Source organism: Rhinolophus ferrumequinum, chromosome 13 (assembly GCF_004115265.2).
Source record: "Rhinolophus ferrumequinum isolate MPI-CBG mRhiFer1 chromosome 13, mRhiFer1_v1.p, whole genome shotgun sequence".
NCBI classification, from domain to species: Eukaryota; Metazoa; Chordata; class Mammalia; order Chiroptera; family Rhinolophidae; genus Rhinolophus; species Rhinolophus ferrumequinum.
Genome location: NC_046296.1, coordinates 45,311,660 through 45,332,760, shown reverse-complemented (window position 1 = coordinate 45,332,760; position 21,101 = coordinate 45,311,660). Strand labels below are relative to the sequence as shown.

Here is a 21,101-nt window from a genome sequence, read left to right as displayed (position 1 = left end):
GCCAATGGGTTAAGCATTTTTATCACATTTAATACAATAACTGTAATCATGAACCCATTATCAGTATTTTACAGATAAAGTTACAAACTAAACCTTTGTTCACATTACAGAAAAAAAAATTAGAAGAGAATTTCTGATTGCAAATATAGACATATAAATAACACTAGTCAAATTAGCACTTCTTACATATGTGCAACTCTTGTCTTACACACAGATTTATAATATACAACTCTTGTGCCCTGTCATCTCATCTGTATCCCACAATAGCCCTGTTATGGGATTATTATCACAACTATATGTGAGGGGTTGCCAGGCTCAGAACTTAAGTCACTCAGCTTTTGATTCCTCAATTCTTTGTCCACTACACACACTAGCTTGTTTTTCTCTGAGTAAAGAAACATTGTCCCCACAATCTAAATATTGTGCAATAAAAAGATAAAATGTATTACTAGAGATCCTAGGTAAGCATCTTTCATCAGTTACCTATTCCACCAACAAATTATTAGAGCTACTGGTTATTTTGATGCCAATCAAAGAAATACAAGTTGCATGAATAATTTTTATTAAGCTTGTACCTTAGCAAGGCAATCCCCTGGATTCCACTGGTACTAGCCAGAAGACTAAAAGCACCGTCAGTCAGAAGTACACACTATCTCCTCGGGAATACAGAGGATGTATAAATTAGTCTTTCATGACTTAACAGTGGTTTGTAACACATATCATCTGCCCATAAAACCAACTAGCTTATAGCCATTTGCTCCAGAGTAGGTAGTGAGGGTGGCTACTTCTGTGTACACATTTCTACAAAAATCTACCCCAAGTTTCAAATATGTGTACACCTAAACACAGAGATATGTTTACCAGTAACTTGAAAAATCATTTGTAAAATAGTTACCTTGGCCTGGCACTTCTGAACACGTCACTCTTCTCAATGTCCACAACAAGCAAAATTGTTCTACTTCTTTACTTCTACATCTACCTTTTCCCTTCCTACTTGAAAATCTCCCACTCTACTTAGTGACTTGTCCCATCTTTACTTTTTAACTGCCCTTCTCATTAGTATGATTTCAGACTTCACTCATTCAACAAAGTTTTATCCAGTCATCTCTAATTACATGTGATAATTTTCAGTGAAGAGAGGGCCCCTACCATCCTCCAAGTCTGGTAAGGAGCAGTAAGAGTGCTTGTAAGTAGTAGTTTCTGTGACTGTAGAAAAGTCCCAATCACTCCCTCCAATGGGAATAACTTCATTCCCTCACAGGAATGTTTTAGGAAATGGAATCAAAGCAAGATGTTTAATGTGCTTTATAAAGTAGCAAGTATTATCTTACTGTCATCATATTTTTCTAGTTTGATGTTTTCCTGCTATACATTTTTAAAGCTATTTTTAAAAAAGCCCTCATTCTTCTGTATGTGGTGAGGAAGAGTAAAGAACAGGAAGAAACGTATATGAGTAAGCAATTCATCGGGGGATCAAGTTCAGTTATTCTATTTTCACAACTATCTTCCTTAAGTTAAATAATGGTCAATAAAGTAAACAACACACCTGGGCTTTCAAACCCCAATGTGGCTACACAATTAGACTACAGTACCACTACATTTTTAAAAAGGGAAAAAAGAAAGCTGTTTCCCGGCGTGGGTGCCTGAGTAAACCTCCTTCTGGAAAGCTGCAAATTACCATTACAAAAAAGTTGAACTTCTATTCCCATCCCTTACATTTCTGGCTCTTAACTTGGGGGAGAGCCTGCCAAAAGGCTTTACTTACAACTGTGTGTCAACAGGTCTTCCAGTTGAGCATAAACAATTTATTTTTAATGTATATTGGTACTAAGTCTCGAAATTTTAAAAATGTCTTGACTTACAGCACCAAAAGGTGACAGTCTGCTGGGTACTCTCAGCAGCTGCTTAATATCAGACACTTGGACAAAGCACAATTTTAGAAAAGTTCTAACAACTTCAAGAAAGCTTTCACTTGTGAATATTCAAAAACTTTACCCTACAGTTAAAAACGCCTGCAGTAAACGAAAACGGAATCCCCAAATAGGCGCATTTGACTTAAAGGCCAGAACCTCATATTGATTTGTGGTTTATTTTCCTTATAATAAATCTCTTTACCGTAAGGTAGCTCCTTCTTCCCCAAATAAAGAATTTAAAAGGATTTCAAAACACTTGACTAAACAGGTTTAATCACATCCACAAATTCCTATCATCTTACAAAGTCATTAAAATGAGTGTTAGGCTTTATAAAGATCCTGTTCCTAAAAAAAAAAAAAAGAAGAAAGAAAAACAAGTAAGCATTTTTCTTCAGAGACACAAAGCATCTTCCTAAGACTGAACTACTGTAGTGGCACCTGACTCACCCCAACTTAGCTCTTCAACTTTACTTATTCAGAAAGCAGAGGGAGACAAAGAGTTTCTAAAATAAGGAGTCCCTATTCATTCACAGCCTGTTTGCTGATTTATAAAACAAATCTTAACAAGTTTATTTGGTTTTTAATGTAATAATGGGTAATCAGCAGGGAGAGGGACTGTTTTAAGCAGTCATTTGATAGAAATGACTATCAAGTGAAGTCTAACTACAGGAAAAGAAAAAAAAAGACTAAAATCTGTGAGCAGCATACAGCATTTAATAAATGCTGAGCCCTATTTATCAAGTCTTAAAAATCACATTTCTTCTCAATGTACCACAGCATAAAAATTTTAATAAACATGCCTGAGTCATAAAGTTATGTTTCCCCTGCTTAGGCAAGTACATAAAACACTTTGAAACTACATCTAATAGTTATCTTAAAACGATAGATGATAGATGGATAGATAGATGAGCATACACACCCCTTAGGGTCCTCGATTAGATAAATTAGATATAGATTGAACAGATTAGACAAATTAGATAGGTAGATAAAAAGCACACACAAGCCTTAGGGTCCAAAAAAACTAAACTAATCCATCAGCACTCCAAAACAATTACTTGCGAGTTCCAACCAGGAGAGAACTAAGGCAAACCCGTATTTCTCCAGTAGTAGTTTTTCCTACGTAAACAGTTCTGTCAAGTGCTTTGTTTGGTAGGCAGTAACAAAACAAGCTTTATTTCCTGTTCTTTTTCCCTTACCTACAGTTTGTCACCACCTCTGACATATGCTCAAGGTCCAAGGGTTACCGTGACTGATGAAGTGTATTTCACGTAAACTTCTCTAGTCAAGTTTGTGTTCAGGGTTAATACTTTATCAAAATGTTTTACATTTCATCTCACAAAATCAGATTGTGGAAGGAGAATTCTGAAAACCCAAGTTCCTATTTAGCGTAGTTAACAAACTCTTACCGATGCCACGGCCGCACTTACTAACCGTAAGTTTTTACTATTTATAAGCCTCTGAAAAACTTGATGTCTTTAAGTACCATCAAACTTCTCAATCAGGATTTCATGCGTTCAATTCACACCACAGTGAAAGATCAAATGCTAAACTCCTAAAAATAGGGGTGTTATCAGTGAGAGGGACACACCACCCTCCGCTGCCAACGCAGAAGAGTCTTCGAGGGGGCAGCGGTTTTCCTTGTACACGTACAGTAAGAACTCAATTCAGCAAAACCCGGGAGCAAAGGGTCAGGTGACTTCACACCACCGACACTTTCGGTCTGATCGGGCCTTAGGGGTCTGAGTGACTAGTAAATGGCTCATGACACCAGTTTGACAACTAAATCTAGACTCGCATCCTAGGCACGCGCAACCCGAGCGGAGGGGTTCGGGCCCCCGACGGCGAGCGCCCGGGCACGGCTCTGGCCTGCGGCCTGCGCTTCTCCCCTGGAAGGTTGTCTGGAGAGCTCTCCGACTTGGCAGCGAGGTGTCCGCTCCCCACCGCGCGCTCCGCGTCCTCCTCCTCTGCGGGGCCCATCGCGTCCTGGTTACCCCTTCCTCCCTTTCCGCGCGAGGCACAGAGGGCAGCAAGCGCCCGCCGGGTGACAGGTCGTCCTGCGGCGTCCGGAGCTCTCCCGGACCGAGCCGCGCCGCCGACCACCCCGCGCCCAGGTCTGCGGCCCGGGCACAAGGCCGCCCCCTCAGGTCGGGGCGGACGCGGCAGCAGCCACGCGGCGGCCGGACAGGGGGCCGGGCCAGGCGCAGAAGCGCGCGCCGCCCGTTCACCCGACAGCTGTGGGAGCCGCGGCCCGCCCTTCCAGGCCGCGCGCGGCGGGAGCACGGGGCACGGCGGGGACTAGGCCCGGCGGCCAGACGCGGCGGCGGGAGGAGAGCTGAGCCCGCCGCGGACTACGACCCCGCCGCCTGCGGCCGGTGCCCGCGAGCGAGCCCGAGCGGCCCGCGTCCTCTCCCCACCCGGGCTCTGCGGCCTCCGCCCCGCCGGCCCGTACCTAACAAGGTCGTGGACGAGACGTGGTTAACCCCGATGCTGGAGTCGCTGGTCTGCCGCCGGCGCCGCAGCCCCTGGTGCGGCGGCTGCCTCCGCGCTACCTCGTCCCCCTCCGCCATCTTGTACCGATTTAAAATTAACTCCCCACTGACGTCAAACGCCGCCGCCGCTTTATCAACCTCCCGGGAGCCGGCGGGGCGCCGGCGGGTCCTAGCACCGCCCTCAGCCCGCTCCTCCCAGGCCGCCCCACGCCCGCCCCTGTTCCGCCCATCTGCGCCGGGGCTCCGCCTCCCCCCGGCCGGCCTGCCCCTCGGTTTTCCTGGCCTTTCACTTGGGGAGGGATCGAAGTGTGCTCCCACTCCCACCGTCTCACACCGCGCCGCCTTGAGCTCAGTACCACATCCCCTTAGCTCTGGGCTGGTCTGTGTAAGCGCAGAAGGGATCTCCAGAGGACCAAATCCCTCCTTCCCATTTCAGTAACCCAATTCTCTTGACGGCTCTTCTCCATAATCTTTGACTCGTGCCCTGCACGTGAGGTCGCTTTCACACTCCTTGCCTTCTGTCTTTTTTATCCCCACCTCCTCCACAGCTATTCCCTTCTTCCCTCCCTACCACCTCCCGCACAAGCCATAGCTGCTTTTCCTCTTGACCTTTCCTCGCGCTAGTCCCTAATGTCGCTTCCCCTCCAGAGACCATCTTATGGTTTGTTTGCAATAGTTCCCATCTACTTATGAGACCCTACCCCTATCTTTTTAACTGTGCATGCTCTTGCCCTCCCGCTCCTAGCATCTTGCAGTGACAAGCCAGAAAGCACTTTAATCAGGAAATGAATTGTATTAGGTTGGTGCAAAAGTAATTGCGGCTTAAAAGGTTAAAAATAATTGCAAAAATCGCAATTATTTTTGCACCAACATCATTGCAGGTCCTTTTCTAGCTGTGATGAACTTTCTTGTAGGGATCCAGTGGCATCCTGTAGAAAGTTCAGGTCACTTTTTAAAATAAATAGCCTCTGGAGACTTCTGTGAAACATGGTCCCTATTCTTTTGGATTTTTACCACATCAGCAGCTGCATTAGAAATTCCTTTTCTCTGGTAAAGACAGGTGTCCAGATGTCAAAAATCACTGTTTTGTCCAGGTCTTCTCACAAGCCTAAATCTCCCAGATTTCATGATCTCTAGAAAAGCATTGGTGTCGTGGAAGCTTGCAGGGTGCCATTCTAGAGGGGGTTTCGTTGGGCTGTCTATTCACCTGTTTTCTGTCTTTATGGAAAGGGATTTGGAGCTCTTCCCGGACTTCCTAACCACCTGCATCCTGATTCGATGCCCTTGGGGCAGCCTAAGCCCCAAGCCATAAGCCTTGCTTGATGTTGGATTTCCTTGCACAATCTCCCTATGTGGCACCTATTTAATATTGTCCAGTCTCTTTTATGCAAGATATCATCTTGGGCATGAGGGAAGATACAAAGATGAGTACTTTTGCCATAAAAAAATAAACTTCCAGTTAAAATTATCAGTTAATTTAGCACTGAGTACACCCCATCAGAGACCCCCCCAGAAAGTTAAAGCTGCACCAATTGGCCTCCTAAATGGTGTCCTTTTTACTTATCCATAGGGATATAGTCCAAGACCCCCAGTGGATGTCTGAAATTGCAGATAGTACCAAACCCTATATATACTATGCTTTTTCCTGTGCATACCTATGATAAAGTTTAATTTATAAATCACGCAGAGTAAGAGATTACAACAATAATAATAAAATAAGATAATTATAACAATATACTGTAATAAAAGTTATGTGAATGGCTTTGGGGCCATTATTAAATAAAATAAGGGTTACTTGAACATAAGCATCTAAACCAGTGTGTGGTATATTACAGAGCCTCAAAAAATATCTGTGGATATGAATGAATGAATGATGAATGAATAAATTAAATAAGTTACACTTTCGATTCTACCACTGATTCACCTAAAGTTTCCAAACCTCAAGGTCCTCATTTTTTACAACTAACTATATAACAGGATTCTTATGCAATCAAATTGAATAATGTATTGATAGTGTTTTCTTGACTGTAAAACAGCTAACATTTATGGACTACTTGTTGTTCCAGGCATTGTTCAAAGTACTTTACATATGTTGTCGTTTAATCCTTACAATAATCCTAAAAGGTAAATGCTATTGTTATTCTCATCTTACAGATGTAGAAACTGAGGTGCCACAAGGTTAAAAAAACTTACTACATGGCAGGACTGGTATTTGAAAGCAGGCAATCTGGGTCCAGAGCTTATGCTTACATCTGTTGTGATTGGTGTTCATCTTATAGACTGTGAATTCCTAGAGGGCAGAATCCATAGTAGGTACTTTGGGATTCTGCCTTTAGTTAGTGTAAATTGTATTAAAAGCTATTTCTGGCAAATAAACAACTTAAAAATTTTTTAATCCTATTAATACATGGGCTAAAGACATTCACAGATAATTCAAAAAAAGTTATAAAAATGGACCTTAAACATATAAAAAATGTTTAGTTTCACTCATAATAAGAAAATGCAAATTAAAATTCAAAAGCTTAAAACAACACTGAGATACTATTTCCCATCCATCGTATTGGCAAAAATTCAAAAGCTTACAATTAAACTCCGTTGGCAAGGATGTGGGGGAAAACAGGCATTCTCATACATTGCATTCTCATTGGGAATGCAAAACGCAATAATCCATAAGGAGAGGAATTTGCCAATATCCAACAAACTGTATTTGCATTTACACTTTGACCTGCCAGTCTCACTTCTGGGCATTAACTCTGAAGATACAACTCCAATAATACAAAAACATACATTTGTACAAGGTTATTCACTGCAGCATTATTTGCAATTGCAAAATATTGGTAACTATCTATATATCCAAACATAGATGATTGGTTAAATACTCATGATGGAGCACTTGGTAGCTGTTAAAAAAAAAAAAAAAAAAAAAAAGGAAGATCTCTACGAACTGATATGGAATAATTTCTAAGAGTTTAAAAAACCAAACTACAAAAGAGCACATATAGCATGCTACCTTTTGTGTGAGAAAGAGAAATAAGAAAACATACATATATCTACTTAACTGTCAAAAAAGAAATTCAGGTTAAACAGAAAATGATAAAGTTAGTTCCCTCCAAGGAATAGGGTGATGTACGATAAGGTAGAAGGAAGACAGAATGGAGTGACACTTCTCTGAATGTACCTTTTTGTACAGTGTTGACTTTGGGGAAAATGGGGGCTCCTGCTGGCCATATTTGAATCGTGTTCTACATGATCAAAAAATAAAATTAAATCAACAGAGTTGGGAAGTGGGTACTAAAACTGAAAGCAAACTAAATAAAGATCTTAACAGTATTTTAAATGAATAACCTAACAACACTGAAGAGGAAAAAAGATAGCCAACAAATCCAAGTAATTTACAGACAGAGGATTGGACTATAAGTATTTCTCAGTCTTGGTCAGGGTGGAGGGAGAACATCAAACAAATCCTGAAGTCTTTTTAGTAAGCTTGTTTTTGTAGCAGCATGGACAAAGCAATTCTGAACCTATTTTAGATGTACTATAGAATTGAACAAGTGAGTAAATATCCTGATACTTTTGAGAACCAGAGTTCTCGATTGAGAAGAAGGGGCATACAAATAATGAAAGGGGGAAGGCAAAATGAACCTTATGGGATGGATTAAATTGGAGATATTGATATGGACCAAATATTTATCAAATATGTATAGGTAAATGTGTGTGTGCGTGTGTACAGATGTATGCATACACAGATATATTGCCCAGCTCTGTCTATAGAAAAGAACTACAAGCAAAGACACCCAGGTAGCAATGATCGTATCTAGTGCCCAGTCCTGGTCTCTAATACCATTCCCTACTAAATAGGAACAGGCGTTCTTAGAGGCTGATTCTAGTGCTGGAGCAGGGTTGGTATAAGATGAGCCAAGAGCATCATCTTTGTGGCAGAAATTAAGGAGGGACTCAAAAATATAGTGGGGCATGTCACAAAGACACATAAGTCAGCTTGAAGGGGCTCCCACTGGTCAAATTTGGAACAATACAATTTGAGCATCAAAACAACTAAGAACAATTATGAATTATAGGTCTTTGGGAAAATAGCATATATGAGTCTATACCAATGATAGATAGATAGATAGATAGATAGATAGATAGATAGATAGATAGATATAGATACAGATGTGAAGGGAGGTCTCTTGTTTACAGTAGAATGCTGAGGGTAGACTGGTAAAAGTGAAGAAAATGCTAGAGCTGGAAAATCATCAATTTGCAACCATGATAACGAATATTGGTTCTGACTAAAATCATCAATGGATGCTAAATCCAGTGGGGAAGAGTTGATGAAGAGCAGAATATTTGCATGTCTTAAAGTTTCTCCCCACATTTGCTTACTAATTACAAGGGGAAAATGGAAACCATACCATGTAGAAATCACACAACACCTTGACTAGGTGACATCATGTGCAGATGGACATCATGTGCCTCCAGGTGTAATGCCCGGAAAGGGACACAACATCACTTATGTAATAATGTAATATTTCAGTCTGAAATGAACCTAACCATGATGGAACCTAAGACAAACCTAAAACAAGAAACATTCTATTTAAAACACACACACACACACACACACACACACACACAAGGGAAACATATTCTTCAAAAACATCAATGTCATAAAAGAAAAAGAAAGGCTATGGAAGTGTTCTAGATCAAAGGAGGCTAAGAGATATGACAACTCACTGCACTTTCTAATTGTAAACTGGATCCTGTACTGGGGAGGGAAATGCTATAAAGGACACTATAGAATCCAATGACAAAACTGGAATATGGATGGTAGATGAAAGTGTCACATCAGTATTATGTTATCTGAAGTTGATAACTGTACTATTGTTATGTATGAGCATATTCTCACTTATGTAAAATGCATACTGGAGTATTTTAGGTGAAAGAGCCAGGATATATGCCACCTTCTCTCAAATGGTTTAGAAAACTTTATCCTAACATTAAAATACAGTGGCAAACTGAAAACAAATCCCAAAATAAATGTACTCGACTTAAAGCCAGAATCTCATTTTAACCGATGGAGCACTAATGAACTTGACCCAATCATTGGCTTCTCTCGGGGGACTCTGCAGGCTCCTCTCATTGATGTCAGAGGTAATCTTTGTAGGATCCTAGACGTGGGTGCATGCGTCTCTAACACAGCCGTGTGTGTCTCATGCTGAGGATTGTGAGCGTCTTGAAAGGCAATTGCTCCATATGGAACATTTCAGGCCGATGGGCTTCCACCTGAGCTTGCTGTTCAATATTCGGTGTCCATTTTTCTCTAGAGCAAAGGACAGCTGTCCCTCATGAATGCAAGAGGGAAATGCCCCTTCCAACCCATGAGCATCCTCAGAGGTAATGACTTGAATTGGGACACGTGATCATCAGTATCGTTTTATGGAAAGAACACCAGCTTCGGGGTTCAGACTCCAGCTCTCCCCCTAGGTTTTATGACCTTGAGAAAGTTGATTAACCTCTCTAACCCTGTTTCCTCCGCTGTAATGGTCTCTTCCTAACATTTTTGTCAAGATGTTTAAAGATAATGTAGACAAAATATTTAGCCCAGTGATTGGTACATGGCAATAAATAATAGCCATCATGATTACTGCTCCAAACAAGTCTAAGAAGACGTTGATGAGCAGGAGCAAATTAAAAATAATAATACCTATTCCTAATTTCATTTAGTCTATAAAATACCTCTATGAAGCAAGGATTATTGCCATCATCAGCCTTTTACAGAAGAAGAAACTGCGGCTTTAAAAGGTTATATCATTTGTCCAAGGCCACATGACAAGTAAATCGAGATTTGCAGTTCTGTCTGCCTCCAGAGTCTATAATCTTAACCGTTTATCTCCAGAAAGCACACTGGTCTTGAGGCTGGGCACTGCACACTCTATAATCGTAAGAACCATTTATGAAGACGATGAAGTAGCTAGAAACAGCCTCTGGGTGTCCAGGAGGTCATTTCAGATAGCTGGAGTGGAGGCCAACACTCAAGTCCAGGACAACGGTCCCCATGAGCACCGTGACTCACACTCATCTAGATGCAATGAGAGCAGCTGTTTGAATGATCGACTACAGTGGAATTCACAGGTATCTCGTAGTCGCTATAATAGTTTAGTGGAGGGAGCAACAAGCATCCCAACCCGTGAACTGAACTCGCTTGAGTACATTTCAAACAGCAGGTAAAAACTGGTTTTTAAATTAAGATCGCTGACAGGAACTCTTTGGGAACTCTGTCCTAGTCTTGAACACTTTTGCAAAAATAATCATGAAGGAGTGAGTGTAGCCACCAGGGCACAGAGAATGTGCTTGTAGCTGGAAGCAAACACTGTCAAGTGCTTTCGACTCTTCTGAGAACAGGGTAGTGAATGATATCCACCCCAGACTACCTCACAGACACACCTACTGTCCTCCCCATGAACCCCCTCCCTCAGGAATGCCTTTGAGGTCAGTGGAAAATCCACACTTCACCGAAGGAACTGCATATTTTAGCCTCTTTTAAGATTAAGACAATATTTACATTGGCTTTATTACATCAACATATTTTATTTGTAACGGGAGAGCAGCCAAATCTTTCTTTCTTTCTCATACCCAAGCCTAATTCCAAACTCCCAAAAGCTGACTGGCTAGCTGACAGACAAAACACACCACGTTGACAATGCCCTTAGATTTAATCGTCCTTGTTGTAACTTCTTAATTCTTGAATTCACTGCCACTAGAGGAGTTTCATCATTATATTTTGATGGTTAAACCTGCACCTCATCGCAAACACTTCCAACAGCTCCAGGCCATTTCTCCCCTCCTTCAATATTCTTGGCTTCTCTCTTCAAATATAAACACTTAGAATGTGATTTCCCTCTATCTATTTCTCACTACAGTTCTTTGCTCAAGTTGAGATAGCGGTGGGTAATGCTACTTTCCCCGATCTGCCTGGCAAATATTTATCTTTCAAGCTTGTCCTGATCACCATCCAAGAAAGTGAGATATTATCATAAGACATAATGAAATGATTGTGCTTTAACACATTATGTTTTGGGGTAATTTGTTATGTACAGCAATAGGTAACCAGAATGCATGCACATGGTGTAATAACAATGTATAAACATATGTGCAATAAAAGTGTAAACAAATACAAAGCAATAACAAACCCTGAATTCAGAATATCACTCATTGCTAATGTTACTTGTTTGCTTCTGCTGTCTAGAACAGTGGTTTTTGTCATTGTGTTATTTTATTTGAAAGTGATACAAATGATAAATGGCATTTGCTTGCAGGACACGTTGCCACAGGCATGCCCAAATATCCATTGGTGACCATTGTAAATTAGACTATTGGCCATGCAGCTCCCATCAGGAGCAGATCCAAGATTTGTGAGGCCAAAGGCATCTACAAATTTGGGGAACTTCTTCAAGAAAGTAAATTATGAATCAAAATTAGACGTTTTATTTATTTATTTAGAGTGAGAATTCACAAATTTCTGAGTATAATATAATATAACACCGGGTCTAATATTAATTTTTGCTCCAAAAGATGCATTAGAGCTGATATCCAACTAGGTCTTATTTTTAGGGAAACACGGTACTTTTGTTCTGGGAGGGAATAGAAACAATGGTATCAGAATTTGATTTTCAAGTCACAGGGGAAGATCCCTGGAATCCACTATTAATACTTACAACAACATCAAACATTGATCAGGTACTTAGACATGTCTGGTAATTCACATTACCATAATAAGATAATGTATACATAAAGGTCGGAACCTTTTCATATGTATATTATAGTACTTTTTTTCAGTTAAGCTTCACAATAACTGTAAAACAGAAATACTATTACTATGTCCATTTTACAACAAGAAACCTGAAGCCAAGAGAAATTAAATAATTTGCCCAGGGCTACCCAGCTTATGAGATAAGGGAGCTAGGCTTTGAACACACGGATACAACTCAGGCGTTCACACTTGGAATGACTAAATTCTGTTTTCCTGGAGCAGCTTGAGGAACTCCAGCTAAATGATACCAATAGCTCCTTGGGGTTGACCTGATTATCCCCTACCACAAGTCTCTTTCATGTCACCAGGTGACATCAATGGCACATAAAGTCATCCCTGCTCCAGTGTATTAAGTGTAGGCTGCTTCTCAAATCCAAAGCCCAAACTGCTTTGGCAGAGGGCATGTGTTGCTGAAGAAGCAGTACACGTCGGGCATCACTCACTGGGCGAAGCTGGCAGCAGCCAACCCTGCCCTCCGTCTTGTACCCATTCTCTGCTGTATGCCAGAAGTCTCTGGGGCCCCTTAAATGCATGCTCACTCCCCACACAACCAGGTGGTACCTATTTTAATCCATGGAAATTCATCCTTAGAAATAACCACGCTTGCTATGCAGCAGCAGGGGTCCAGACTGTAATTCTGACACTGTGATTCTTGAATCCTTGAAAATGTCCTTAACCTTTATGTACTTTCATTTCCGCAACACTGAAGGAGGTGCCGCATGCCACTACCATTTATAGGCTGGTTTGTTTGTCTTTTCTTGGGCAAGTATTCATGATCAATGTACTTCTCTGCCCAGCGTTGCCGTCTCCTCCAACACCTCCCTCCCTTCAGCATCTGCTTTCCTCAGAGCTCTTGAAGACAGAGCCATCTCCTCGCTGGTGCTGACAGTGCCCGTGGAAAGCTAGGATCTGTGCCAAGCATGCAGACTGCTGATGCTTCTAGAACCTCTGGTTCACTGGGTCCCACAGCTGTGAAGACGTCCTGAGATTAGCCTCCAACCATGCTTCTTCATTCTAAGCAGTTCTGCTTGTGCCTAAAGATTCCCAATGTCTCTCCTGAATAAATACTTTGTCGTTTCTTCCTCTCACCTCTTGCTGAGAATGCCTCAGAGTCTCATGAAGCCAATTCCTTTGTTTCTAGTCTCATTCCTCACACCTAGGGTCGCCTGCAGCTTCCAAAAGGATAGTCAGGGAACATATGATATGCCCTCCTCTGCTACTTACCACTCAGGCCCTACTCTCAACTAATGCTACAGGTCCTACCCCTCAAGGGCACTGGATGTTTTTTTGACCAACCCAACACAAAACAATGCTCATTAGTGATAACAACTTGTGCAAAGCTGAAAGGGACTTGAAGGAGAAATGTCCTCACTAGCTGTATTTTGGCCCCAGCTCAATAGGGCAAAATTACCCTGCAACAGATGTTAAAAACAAAAATACTTAAGAATTTTAGCACGGATTAAATATTTTTCTCCTGTTCTTATTTTACATGTGTAAAACAAAAAATATGCATATCATGCAGAAAACAGCATTTTTAAGTTTTAGTTCATGGGCATATTTAAATCTGAAGGTCATGACCAACAGTAACCTATAACCCATATTCGTACTCTTTCCTCATATATGTATTTGTGTTTTCTTTTATTTCATCCTTATCTGATGGTGACTGATAGAATTTATCAAATTCAGGTCAATGAAGAAAAACCATGGGCAGTTCACCATGATTGTAGGTAGGGGATGTGTTCTTTACAAGATAAGCAGGTGATTCCTCACGATAAAAATTGCAATTGTATAAAAGAACTCAGAATCTTTCAGTCTCATATTTTAACAAGGGAAACAATGACAGAGTGGTTTTTCATCATGCTTATGTGAGAACTGAGGAGCTGGTTGCTGTTCTCACATAACCTCCTCTCATGGGGAGGTTGATACATGATACATGGCTATTTTCCAAAATTAAGTCAGGAGAGTTCTAGGAAACCACCAAAATTCCAGGTGCAAACCCATATGCTCTGGGGAGGATGGGAGAAAAAAATAACAGTGGAAAGTCACAAAAAAGGGACAATATAAGATAAAGGAGCTAGTTATATGCAATCAAGAATGGGAGAGACTAAAGGGAAATTTGAGTTATGAAGGTGAGAAAATGCCCATTGTGAAATCAAGAGGGAGGAAAGAGAAATTAGGCAACAAAAGTTCAGGAACCAGAAAAAGGAAAATAAATGGAATGTACAGAATCCCATACGAGTCTGAGGAATCTGTATACACTCATTGAATGATGGTGTTCCCAAGCCCCACAAGCAAAGAAATGAAGACTAAGAAGATCCTGGTTTCTACTCTACCCTCTCCAACGTCCAGTAAAGCAATCTGGCCAGCTATTCCCTCCTGGGCGGCAGGGAAGGGGAGAAGGATGCAAGCAACACAGGTGGGAGGGAAATATAAAGGACAACAGCAGCACATACTCCTAGTGTAATAGAGGAGAGAGTTGGGAGGTGCTGCTGGGGAGACTTGAGAGATAAGTGCAGGGTCTACCGTGCGCTGGGGATCTATGTGGTAGCCTGAGCCTCAAGGGGTCTGCAATGGGCTTGGAAGTAGTGACCATAGATTCTTAGGCATAGATCCTTTGATAATTTAGATCATTGGCAGTTCAGTGAGCATGGGTGATTTAAATCTAAGACTGATTCTCCCGGCAATGTACCTCAGGATATCATGTTGGTGTTGGGTACAAGATGCCAGTTCCCCATAACGCCCAAGATAGCTCTCCTCTCCTGCCAGTGAGACTTTCCGTCACACTTGTAAGCCTTCAGCAGCTTCCTCCACACAGACAGTTGTAACCTGTAGAGGCTTCTTTGAGCATGAAGGGCAACATTAAAACTCATAGGCTGGGTCTACCTTTGGAGGACATATATTCTAAGTGGAATAATAAGTGATCATTTGTTAGGATGCTTTAGGCTGAAAATAACAGAAAACTCAACCAGGAACAGCATCAACACAAAGGAGAATATAGTAGTATTTATGCGTTCAAAGCTAGGATGTTTTCAGGGTTGGTCACTGTTCAATGATATCATTAAGACATCTGTTTTGCTTTATTTTTTCCAGTTTTCTACTTTTCCTTCCTCTATAAGTTGACTTTTGTCCACACCTTTATCATTCATATTTACACACTGGATGCCCAAGTTTTAAATGCCCCATAAAGATGCAACAGTGTGAGCAGAAGAGGGTCTGTTTCCTGCTTTGAATCTCTGCTCATTAGAAGGAAAATTTCCCTTAGACTTTCTCTCAATCTCATTGCTCAGAACTGCTACACATTTCAATATCTAAACTAATCTCTGACAAGGAAAATGGACTTGCTATGATTGATTTAATGTAATTAAAATCCATCTTGCTTTGGGATGGGACCAGCTTACCCTGTGACATATAAGTTGCCTGATATCTGAACAAAGTTGGCATATTATTAGCAAGGAAAGAGGGAAGAGTGGCAAATGGAGAGGCAACCCATAGTGTCTGTCACAGATCAGAACATGGAGCATGACTTCCAAATACACCCTGACCTCCCAGCTCCTCTTCTTCTGTTCCAACAATCCACTTGCCAAGAGGAAAATGAACCCACACCCACGCCCTCAAATTTGGGCATAGCTGAAGTACTGAAGGCACTTCAACAACAGGCCAGGAGCAGCCTGGAAGCCGTGACCCAGTCAAGAATTCTACAATTACCAGAGAAACTAACGTGAATCATAGGCAGCTTATGTTGAAACATGCCACCGATTGAAAGGCATTCGTTACATCATCGGTGGTGATAAAGGACCTGCCAATTCTCAGTAAGTACCAATCTTGTGCTGTTCCTGTCCGTCCCTTGACCTGGGATGTTTACAGAGCTCTTGGCTTTTTATGAGACCTTGTTACATGGTTGAAAATTCTGTTCATCTTATATTGTAAGTATCACATATACTTATAATATAATCCTCAATAACTTGAAGTGATTTGAATAAATTGGGTTTTTCCCACCAGAAAATTGTTTAACCTAGATCTTTGGGAGCTGAATGAGACCTGAAGATTTGTTTTGTTTGATTCTCGCAGAGCTGGCTTGCAAAGTGATTTTATTTCTCATTTTAAATTAATCAAAAACATTTAAAAAACAGGAAATTACACACTTTTTTTTTTTTTTTTTTTTTTTTTTTTTTTTTTTTTTAAATCTGGGTTTCTGGCTTTTCTTGAAAAAAAATCAGATCTGACCACCTGGGTCATACTCCTTGTTATACACCTTAGTCACCATTGTCTGAAGCTGACTAGTGGGTTCTTCTATGGAAGGAAAATAGATTCTCCAGCTTGCCCCAGACCCCATTTCACATTCGTGCTGCCTGCTTGATCCATCCCAAGCATTTGAGCTATGGCTCCTGGCTACCTAATTGATAATACCCATGGAGTTGCCTAATGGACCTGATTTAATAAGCCCAAGAGTCATAGCCAGTTCAATCTGAGATTGAAAAGCAAATATATTTATGAAGAGAGAGACATATATGTATGTGATACATGATCTCACATTAGGAGATCTGAGACATGAGGTTCATCCCCAGTGGAAGAGCATTTTGAAATTCAGCCCTCTTCCCTCTCCCCACAAATCTTGGGAAGCTGGCCAGCCCCGATGGGAGAGAAAGAGGAGAAACTCAAACATCCCATTGTGTTTTTGGTCTAGTCTACAACAATCACTGTCGTGGGAGGCCCCAGAGCACCAGATCTGATTACCTCCTGCTCATGATTTCAGCTTGCAGAACAAGCCTGTTCTCATTAGTGGCTGTATACAATTACTGTCTGATACACTTTTGGGATCCTACCACAATACTCTTCTCAGGGATTTCTCATTTCTTTCACCATCCCCTACAAACCCACACACACACACACACACACACACACACACACACACACACGTTCTATTTTGATATGCCTGATAGCAGTTGGCCCAAATGGACTCTGGAAACTGGCTCAGTTTTATCAGCACTTTATACGTGTTTCTCAAAGTCCATATTTTCCTTCCTTCTTTACTCCCCACTTTATGACCCTGTGCATTAAAACCCGTCTTCCTTGCTGAATGTCAGGTCCAAAACTGAGAGAAAGTGTTGTGGGTGGGGATAGATATTTCATCAATTACTTTCAGTAAGTGTCTAATTCCAAATTAAATCAGAATTGTTCAAGTGTCCTCACTTAACATCTCGGGATCTCAGTCCAGAAATGGCCAATATTTAATATGAACGAACGTGCATATCATAACACAATGCTGCATGTTGAAAGGGGCGATTGAGTACAGATTCTTTAGCTGATGAGATGACAGAAATAGTTCTTAAAAATTAGGACAGATGAAAAAAAAAAAAAATCAGCCAAAAAGGGAACAAAGTATCCTAGAGATTACTGTGGCCTTTGGAGAAATTTCTATCAAACTGGATACAGCCATAGGGAAATCAGGTTAGTGTAATAAGATCAGACATTTTGAGTCCAAAGCACCCCTTCGAGCATGGAAGGACACAAACAATGCTCTCTCCTGACAAGCAGGGTAAGACAGTCTTCTGTCTGTTCTACTTTCTGGTGGAGGAGGTTACCGCCTTTGGAAAATCCTGTTGACAATAGAAGGGTTCATTTTACCTAAAGAGTTTTAGCACTTGGAATGGAGGCTTTAGAGGAACACGAAGGAATTGACCATTTTCTAGAATTCTTCTCTCCTGGTCCTTTCACCACCCTAGGAAGTACCTAAAAATAGAGTGATTAGGTGTGGAACTATTAACAAAGAAATATTCCACAGTCTTTAGTGGGTTTGCCGCCATCATTTAATTCAGCCCAATTCAGTCAGAATTTACTGGATAGCTACTCCGTGCCCAGCACTGTGCTAAGGGCCACAACAACTATGGAAGAGGCCTAGAACAAAAGCTTTGACCTCAAGAAACTTGCCATCTTATTGGGTGGGTTGAACCTATACATATGAAGGAATTAGAGAACAACATAAGAATATAATTGAGCATTAACGAAAGCGAAGCATTTGGAATTCTCATATACCGAGACAAGAGAATAAAGTGGTAAAATCACTTTGGAAAACTCTATGAATATAAGTATATCTTATGATCTAGCGGGGGTACTCCCAGATTTATACCCAACTAAAATACATATATACTTTCACAATGACACATGTATGAGAATAGTCATAGCCCTATTCATCATAGCTCCAAACCAGAAACAACCCAAATGACCATCAATAGTAGAATAGATAGTAGCATATTCAGGCAAAAAGCTACTACAGAGCAGTGAGAAAAGACAAACTACAACTATACGCAATGATGTACATGTGTCTCACCAATATAATGTGGAGCAAAAGGAGCTAGACAAGAAAAGACAACTGCATACTATGTGACTCCATTTGTACGAAGTTCAAAAGCAAGTCAAATCGATCTATTGTGGGAGAACTCAGAATAGTGTTTCCCTTTGTTCAGGGAGGGGAGTTCTTAGAATGAGGGGCAAGAGGGGTGCTGGTAATGATCTATTTCTTGACCTGGGAGCTGATTACATGCGTGTAGTTTACTTTGTGAAAATTCATTACACGCTATATGATTTGCACACTTTCTATGCAATTTGTCAAAAAAAAATCCACATGAGTCACATTCAAGTATTACAGATGCATCAACATTTCCTAAATATTTCTATTAATGGAAGCCCAGAAGAATTGTAGAAATTGACTTCCAACAGTTTTTGAGTGGGACCAGGAATTTCTAGCTTCTGAATTCCCTGTTCTGTCACTGCTTCTCTAGACAATTTCAGAAAAACATTACTTCAAATACCTCTATTTTTTAAAAAAAAAATAGCAAGGTTGGCTTTCGTTCTTTATTCAGCATCTAGTAGATTTGCCTTTAAGGGTGAAATAGGTGAAATTGCCCAGCAGTCAATGCTTTTGTCATTAAACCAAAATGAAAATTTAAGTCCCTCATCAGTTTCATGATAGGTAATGAAATCCTACTGCACACAGACAACGCATTGTTGTTGTTTAAACTTCATCATTATCACTGTGTAATAATTAGCCTGATTATCTGCCGTAAACCTTTACGTGGAGGCCAGGTTCTCTTTTCCCTCCCTATCAGAGGATGGGGAGAGGTGCTTTCTCATTCCTTCTATGGACAAATTCTCTTGCTCTGAGGAGCTAGGAGAAGTAACATGTATTAGGAATATGAGCCAGAATGAAAGGAGAGTTGGTCTTGATGGGAGGAGACCTAATGTGTTACTTATTAGCTAAAAATTTTAAACAATCATCCTATCTCCCTAAATTTCTATTTACTCATTTTTAAAATGGGGCCATAACAATCTCCCTCCTACTGACCTCATTGGTTTGTTTTGAGGTGGAAGCGAGATTATATATGTAAGAGTTTTTTTGAAACTAGAAAGTGCTATACAACTGCAAATTATTATAATTACGTAAAAATGCTATCGGCAAATTCTGTAGGCATCTTTTATTTTATTTTATTTATTTTATTGTGTGTGTGTGTGTGTGTGTGTGCGTGTGTGTGTCTTTGTGGACCACTCCAGGTGATAAGGATGCAGCACAGTGAGCAAGATAAACAAGGTCCCTGTGCTCAAACAGCTTATGTGACAGGAGAAGACAGATAGTAAAAAGGCAAACAAAAAATAAGATGACTTTGACTGATAAAAAAGTGCTGGGAAGAAAACAAAGCAACTCAGTGAGATGGAGAGTGACAAGGAGGTTTCTTTAGGCTGGGTGATCAAGGAAAGCCTCTCTGAGGTGGTGGCATTTGAGCTGTGTTCTGAATGTGACAATAAAGTTCTGGGGAAAGAGTGTTCCAGGTAGAGGGAACAGCAGACGCAAAGGCACTGAAATAGGAGGGAACTTGACACCTATGAGGACCAGGCAGAGAACCAGTATGGCTGGAGGAGGGGGAGAGGCAAGAGGTGGTCAGAAACACAGGCAGGGTCTAGACCACAAAAGACATTGTGGGTCATGCTAAGGGCAGGGCCACCTAGGGAAAGGGTACACATAGAAAGGAGGGCATAAGACTAAGACTTATTTATAGCAGAGGAAGAACTGGCAGCAAAAGAATTTTCTCCCAGGGAAATCACTGTGAAATCATAAAATCAGGCCTTACTTCTGCCTTGCAATATTTTGTATAAACTCCATGCAGGTTTCAGAGGTGGCTTCACTGTGAAGCTCATGAAATGTAAGCTTCAGAGCCACTCACTTGTACGAGGCTCTGCCAAGGCCGTGGTCCACACCACTGTGCATTCTTGTAATCAGATTTTATATTCTTTTTCTTTCAAAGATCTCCCCAATTTTGCACCATAGGCCCCTACATATATCCAAATGCCATTGCAAATTTCTAGAATCAGAGTATCAGCAACAATCAGGACCTGAAGGTTTATAAATATGCCTCCCTTTGATGACGTTGGTGTCCCGTCCAATTTAGGAAGTCTGAGATTACATTTCTATGGGCAGCCCTACTCCCTTCTTCCCTTTTCCGTACTAGACCCTGGAATCATACTTTCTGCAATCTGGCCCCTGCTGAGCTTTCCAACCTCATTCCCCGTGGCTTCTCCAAGCTTTCTCCCTCCTGTGCAAAGCTCTTCCCACTTGTTCCTCTTCTGCCAAAAATCCTCTCTTGGCTCCATATTTTTGCACATGCTGTTCCTCATGACTTGAATGTCCTTCCCCTCTTCTGTCAAACTCTTGCTAAACACTCTGCTCTGTAAAGCTGAAGTCTTCTCGTCCTCCTCCTCTGATTACTGCTCCCATAACAATGTACATCACTGGATTAAGGCACCAATGTCACTGTATTAGAGTTCTCATTTACATGTCTGTCGTCCCCCTGTCATGCACGCCACCCTGGACCAGTGAATTCCTTGAGAACACGTTGTGTT

At 41.1% G+C, this 21,101-nt stretch overlaps 1 protein-coding gene across 3 annotated transcripts in view; it reads right to left on the bottom strand.

Moving 5' to 3' along the window:
• The window catches only part of ATL2 (atlastin GTPase 2), an 83,219-nt gene that overhangs the window by 48,490 nt on the left and 13,628 nt on the right, over window positions 1–21,101 (bottom strand). Inside the window, exon 1 of one of the 3 annotated variants that reach the window (XM_033124710.1) lies at window positions 4,363–4,515. The exons of 1 other annotated variant lie outside the window; for it this stretch is intronic. In XM_033124710.1, the coding sequence (XP_032980601.1) occupies window positions 4,363–4,480 (118 nt within the window). In that variant the 5' untranslated portion in view covers window positions 4,481–4,515. Of the gene's footprint in view, window positions 1–4,362; window positions 4,516–21,101 lie in introns of those variants that run through there. One more of the 3 variants, XM_033124711.1, reaches the window with a different exon arrangement.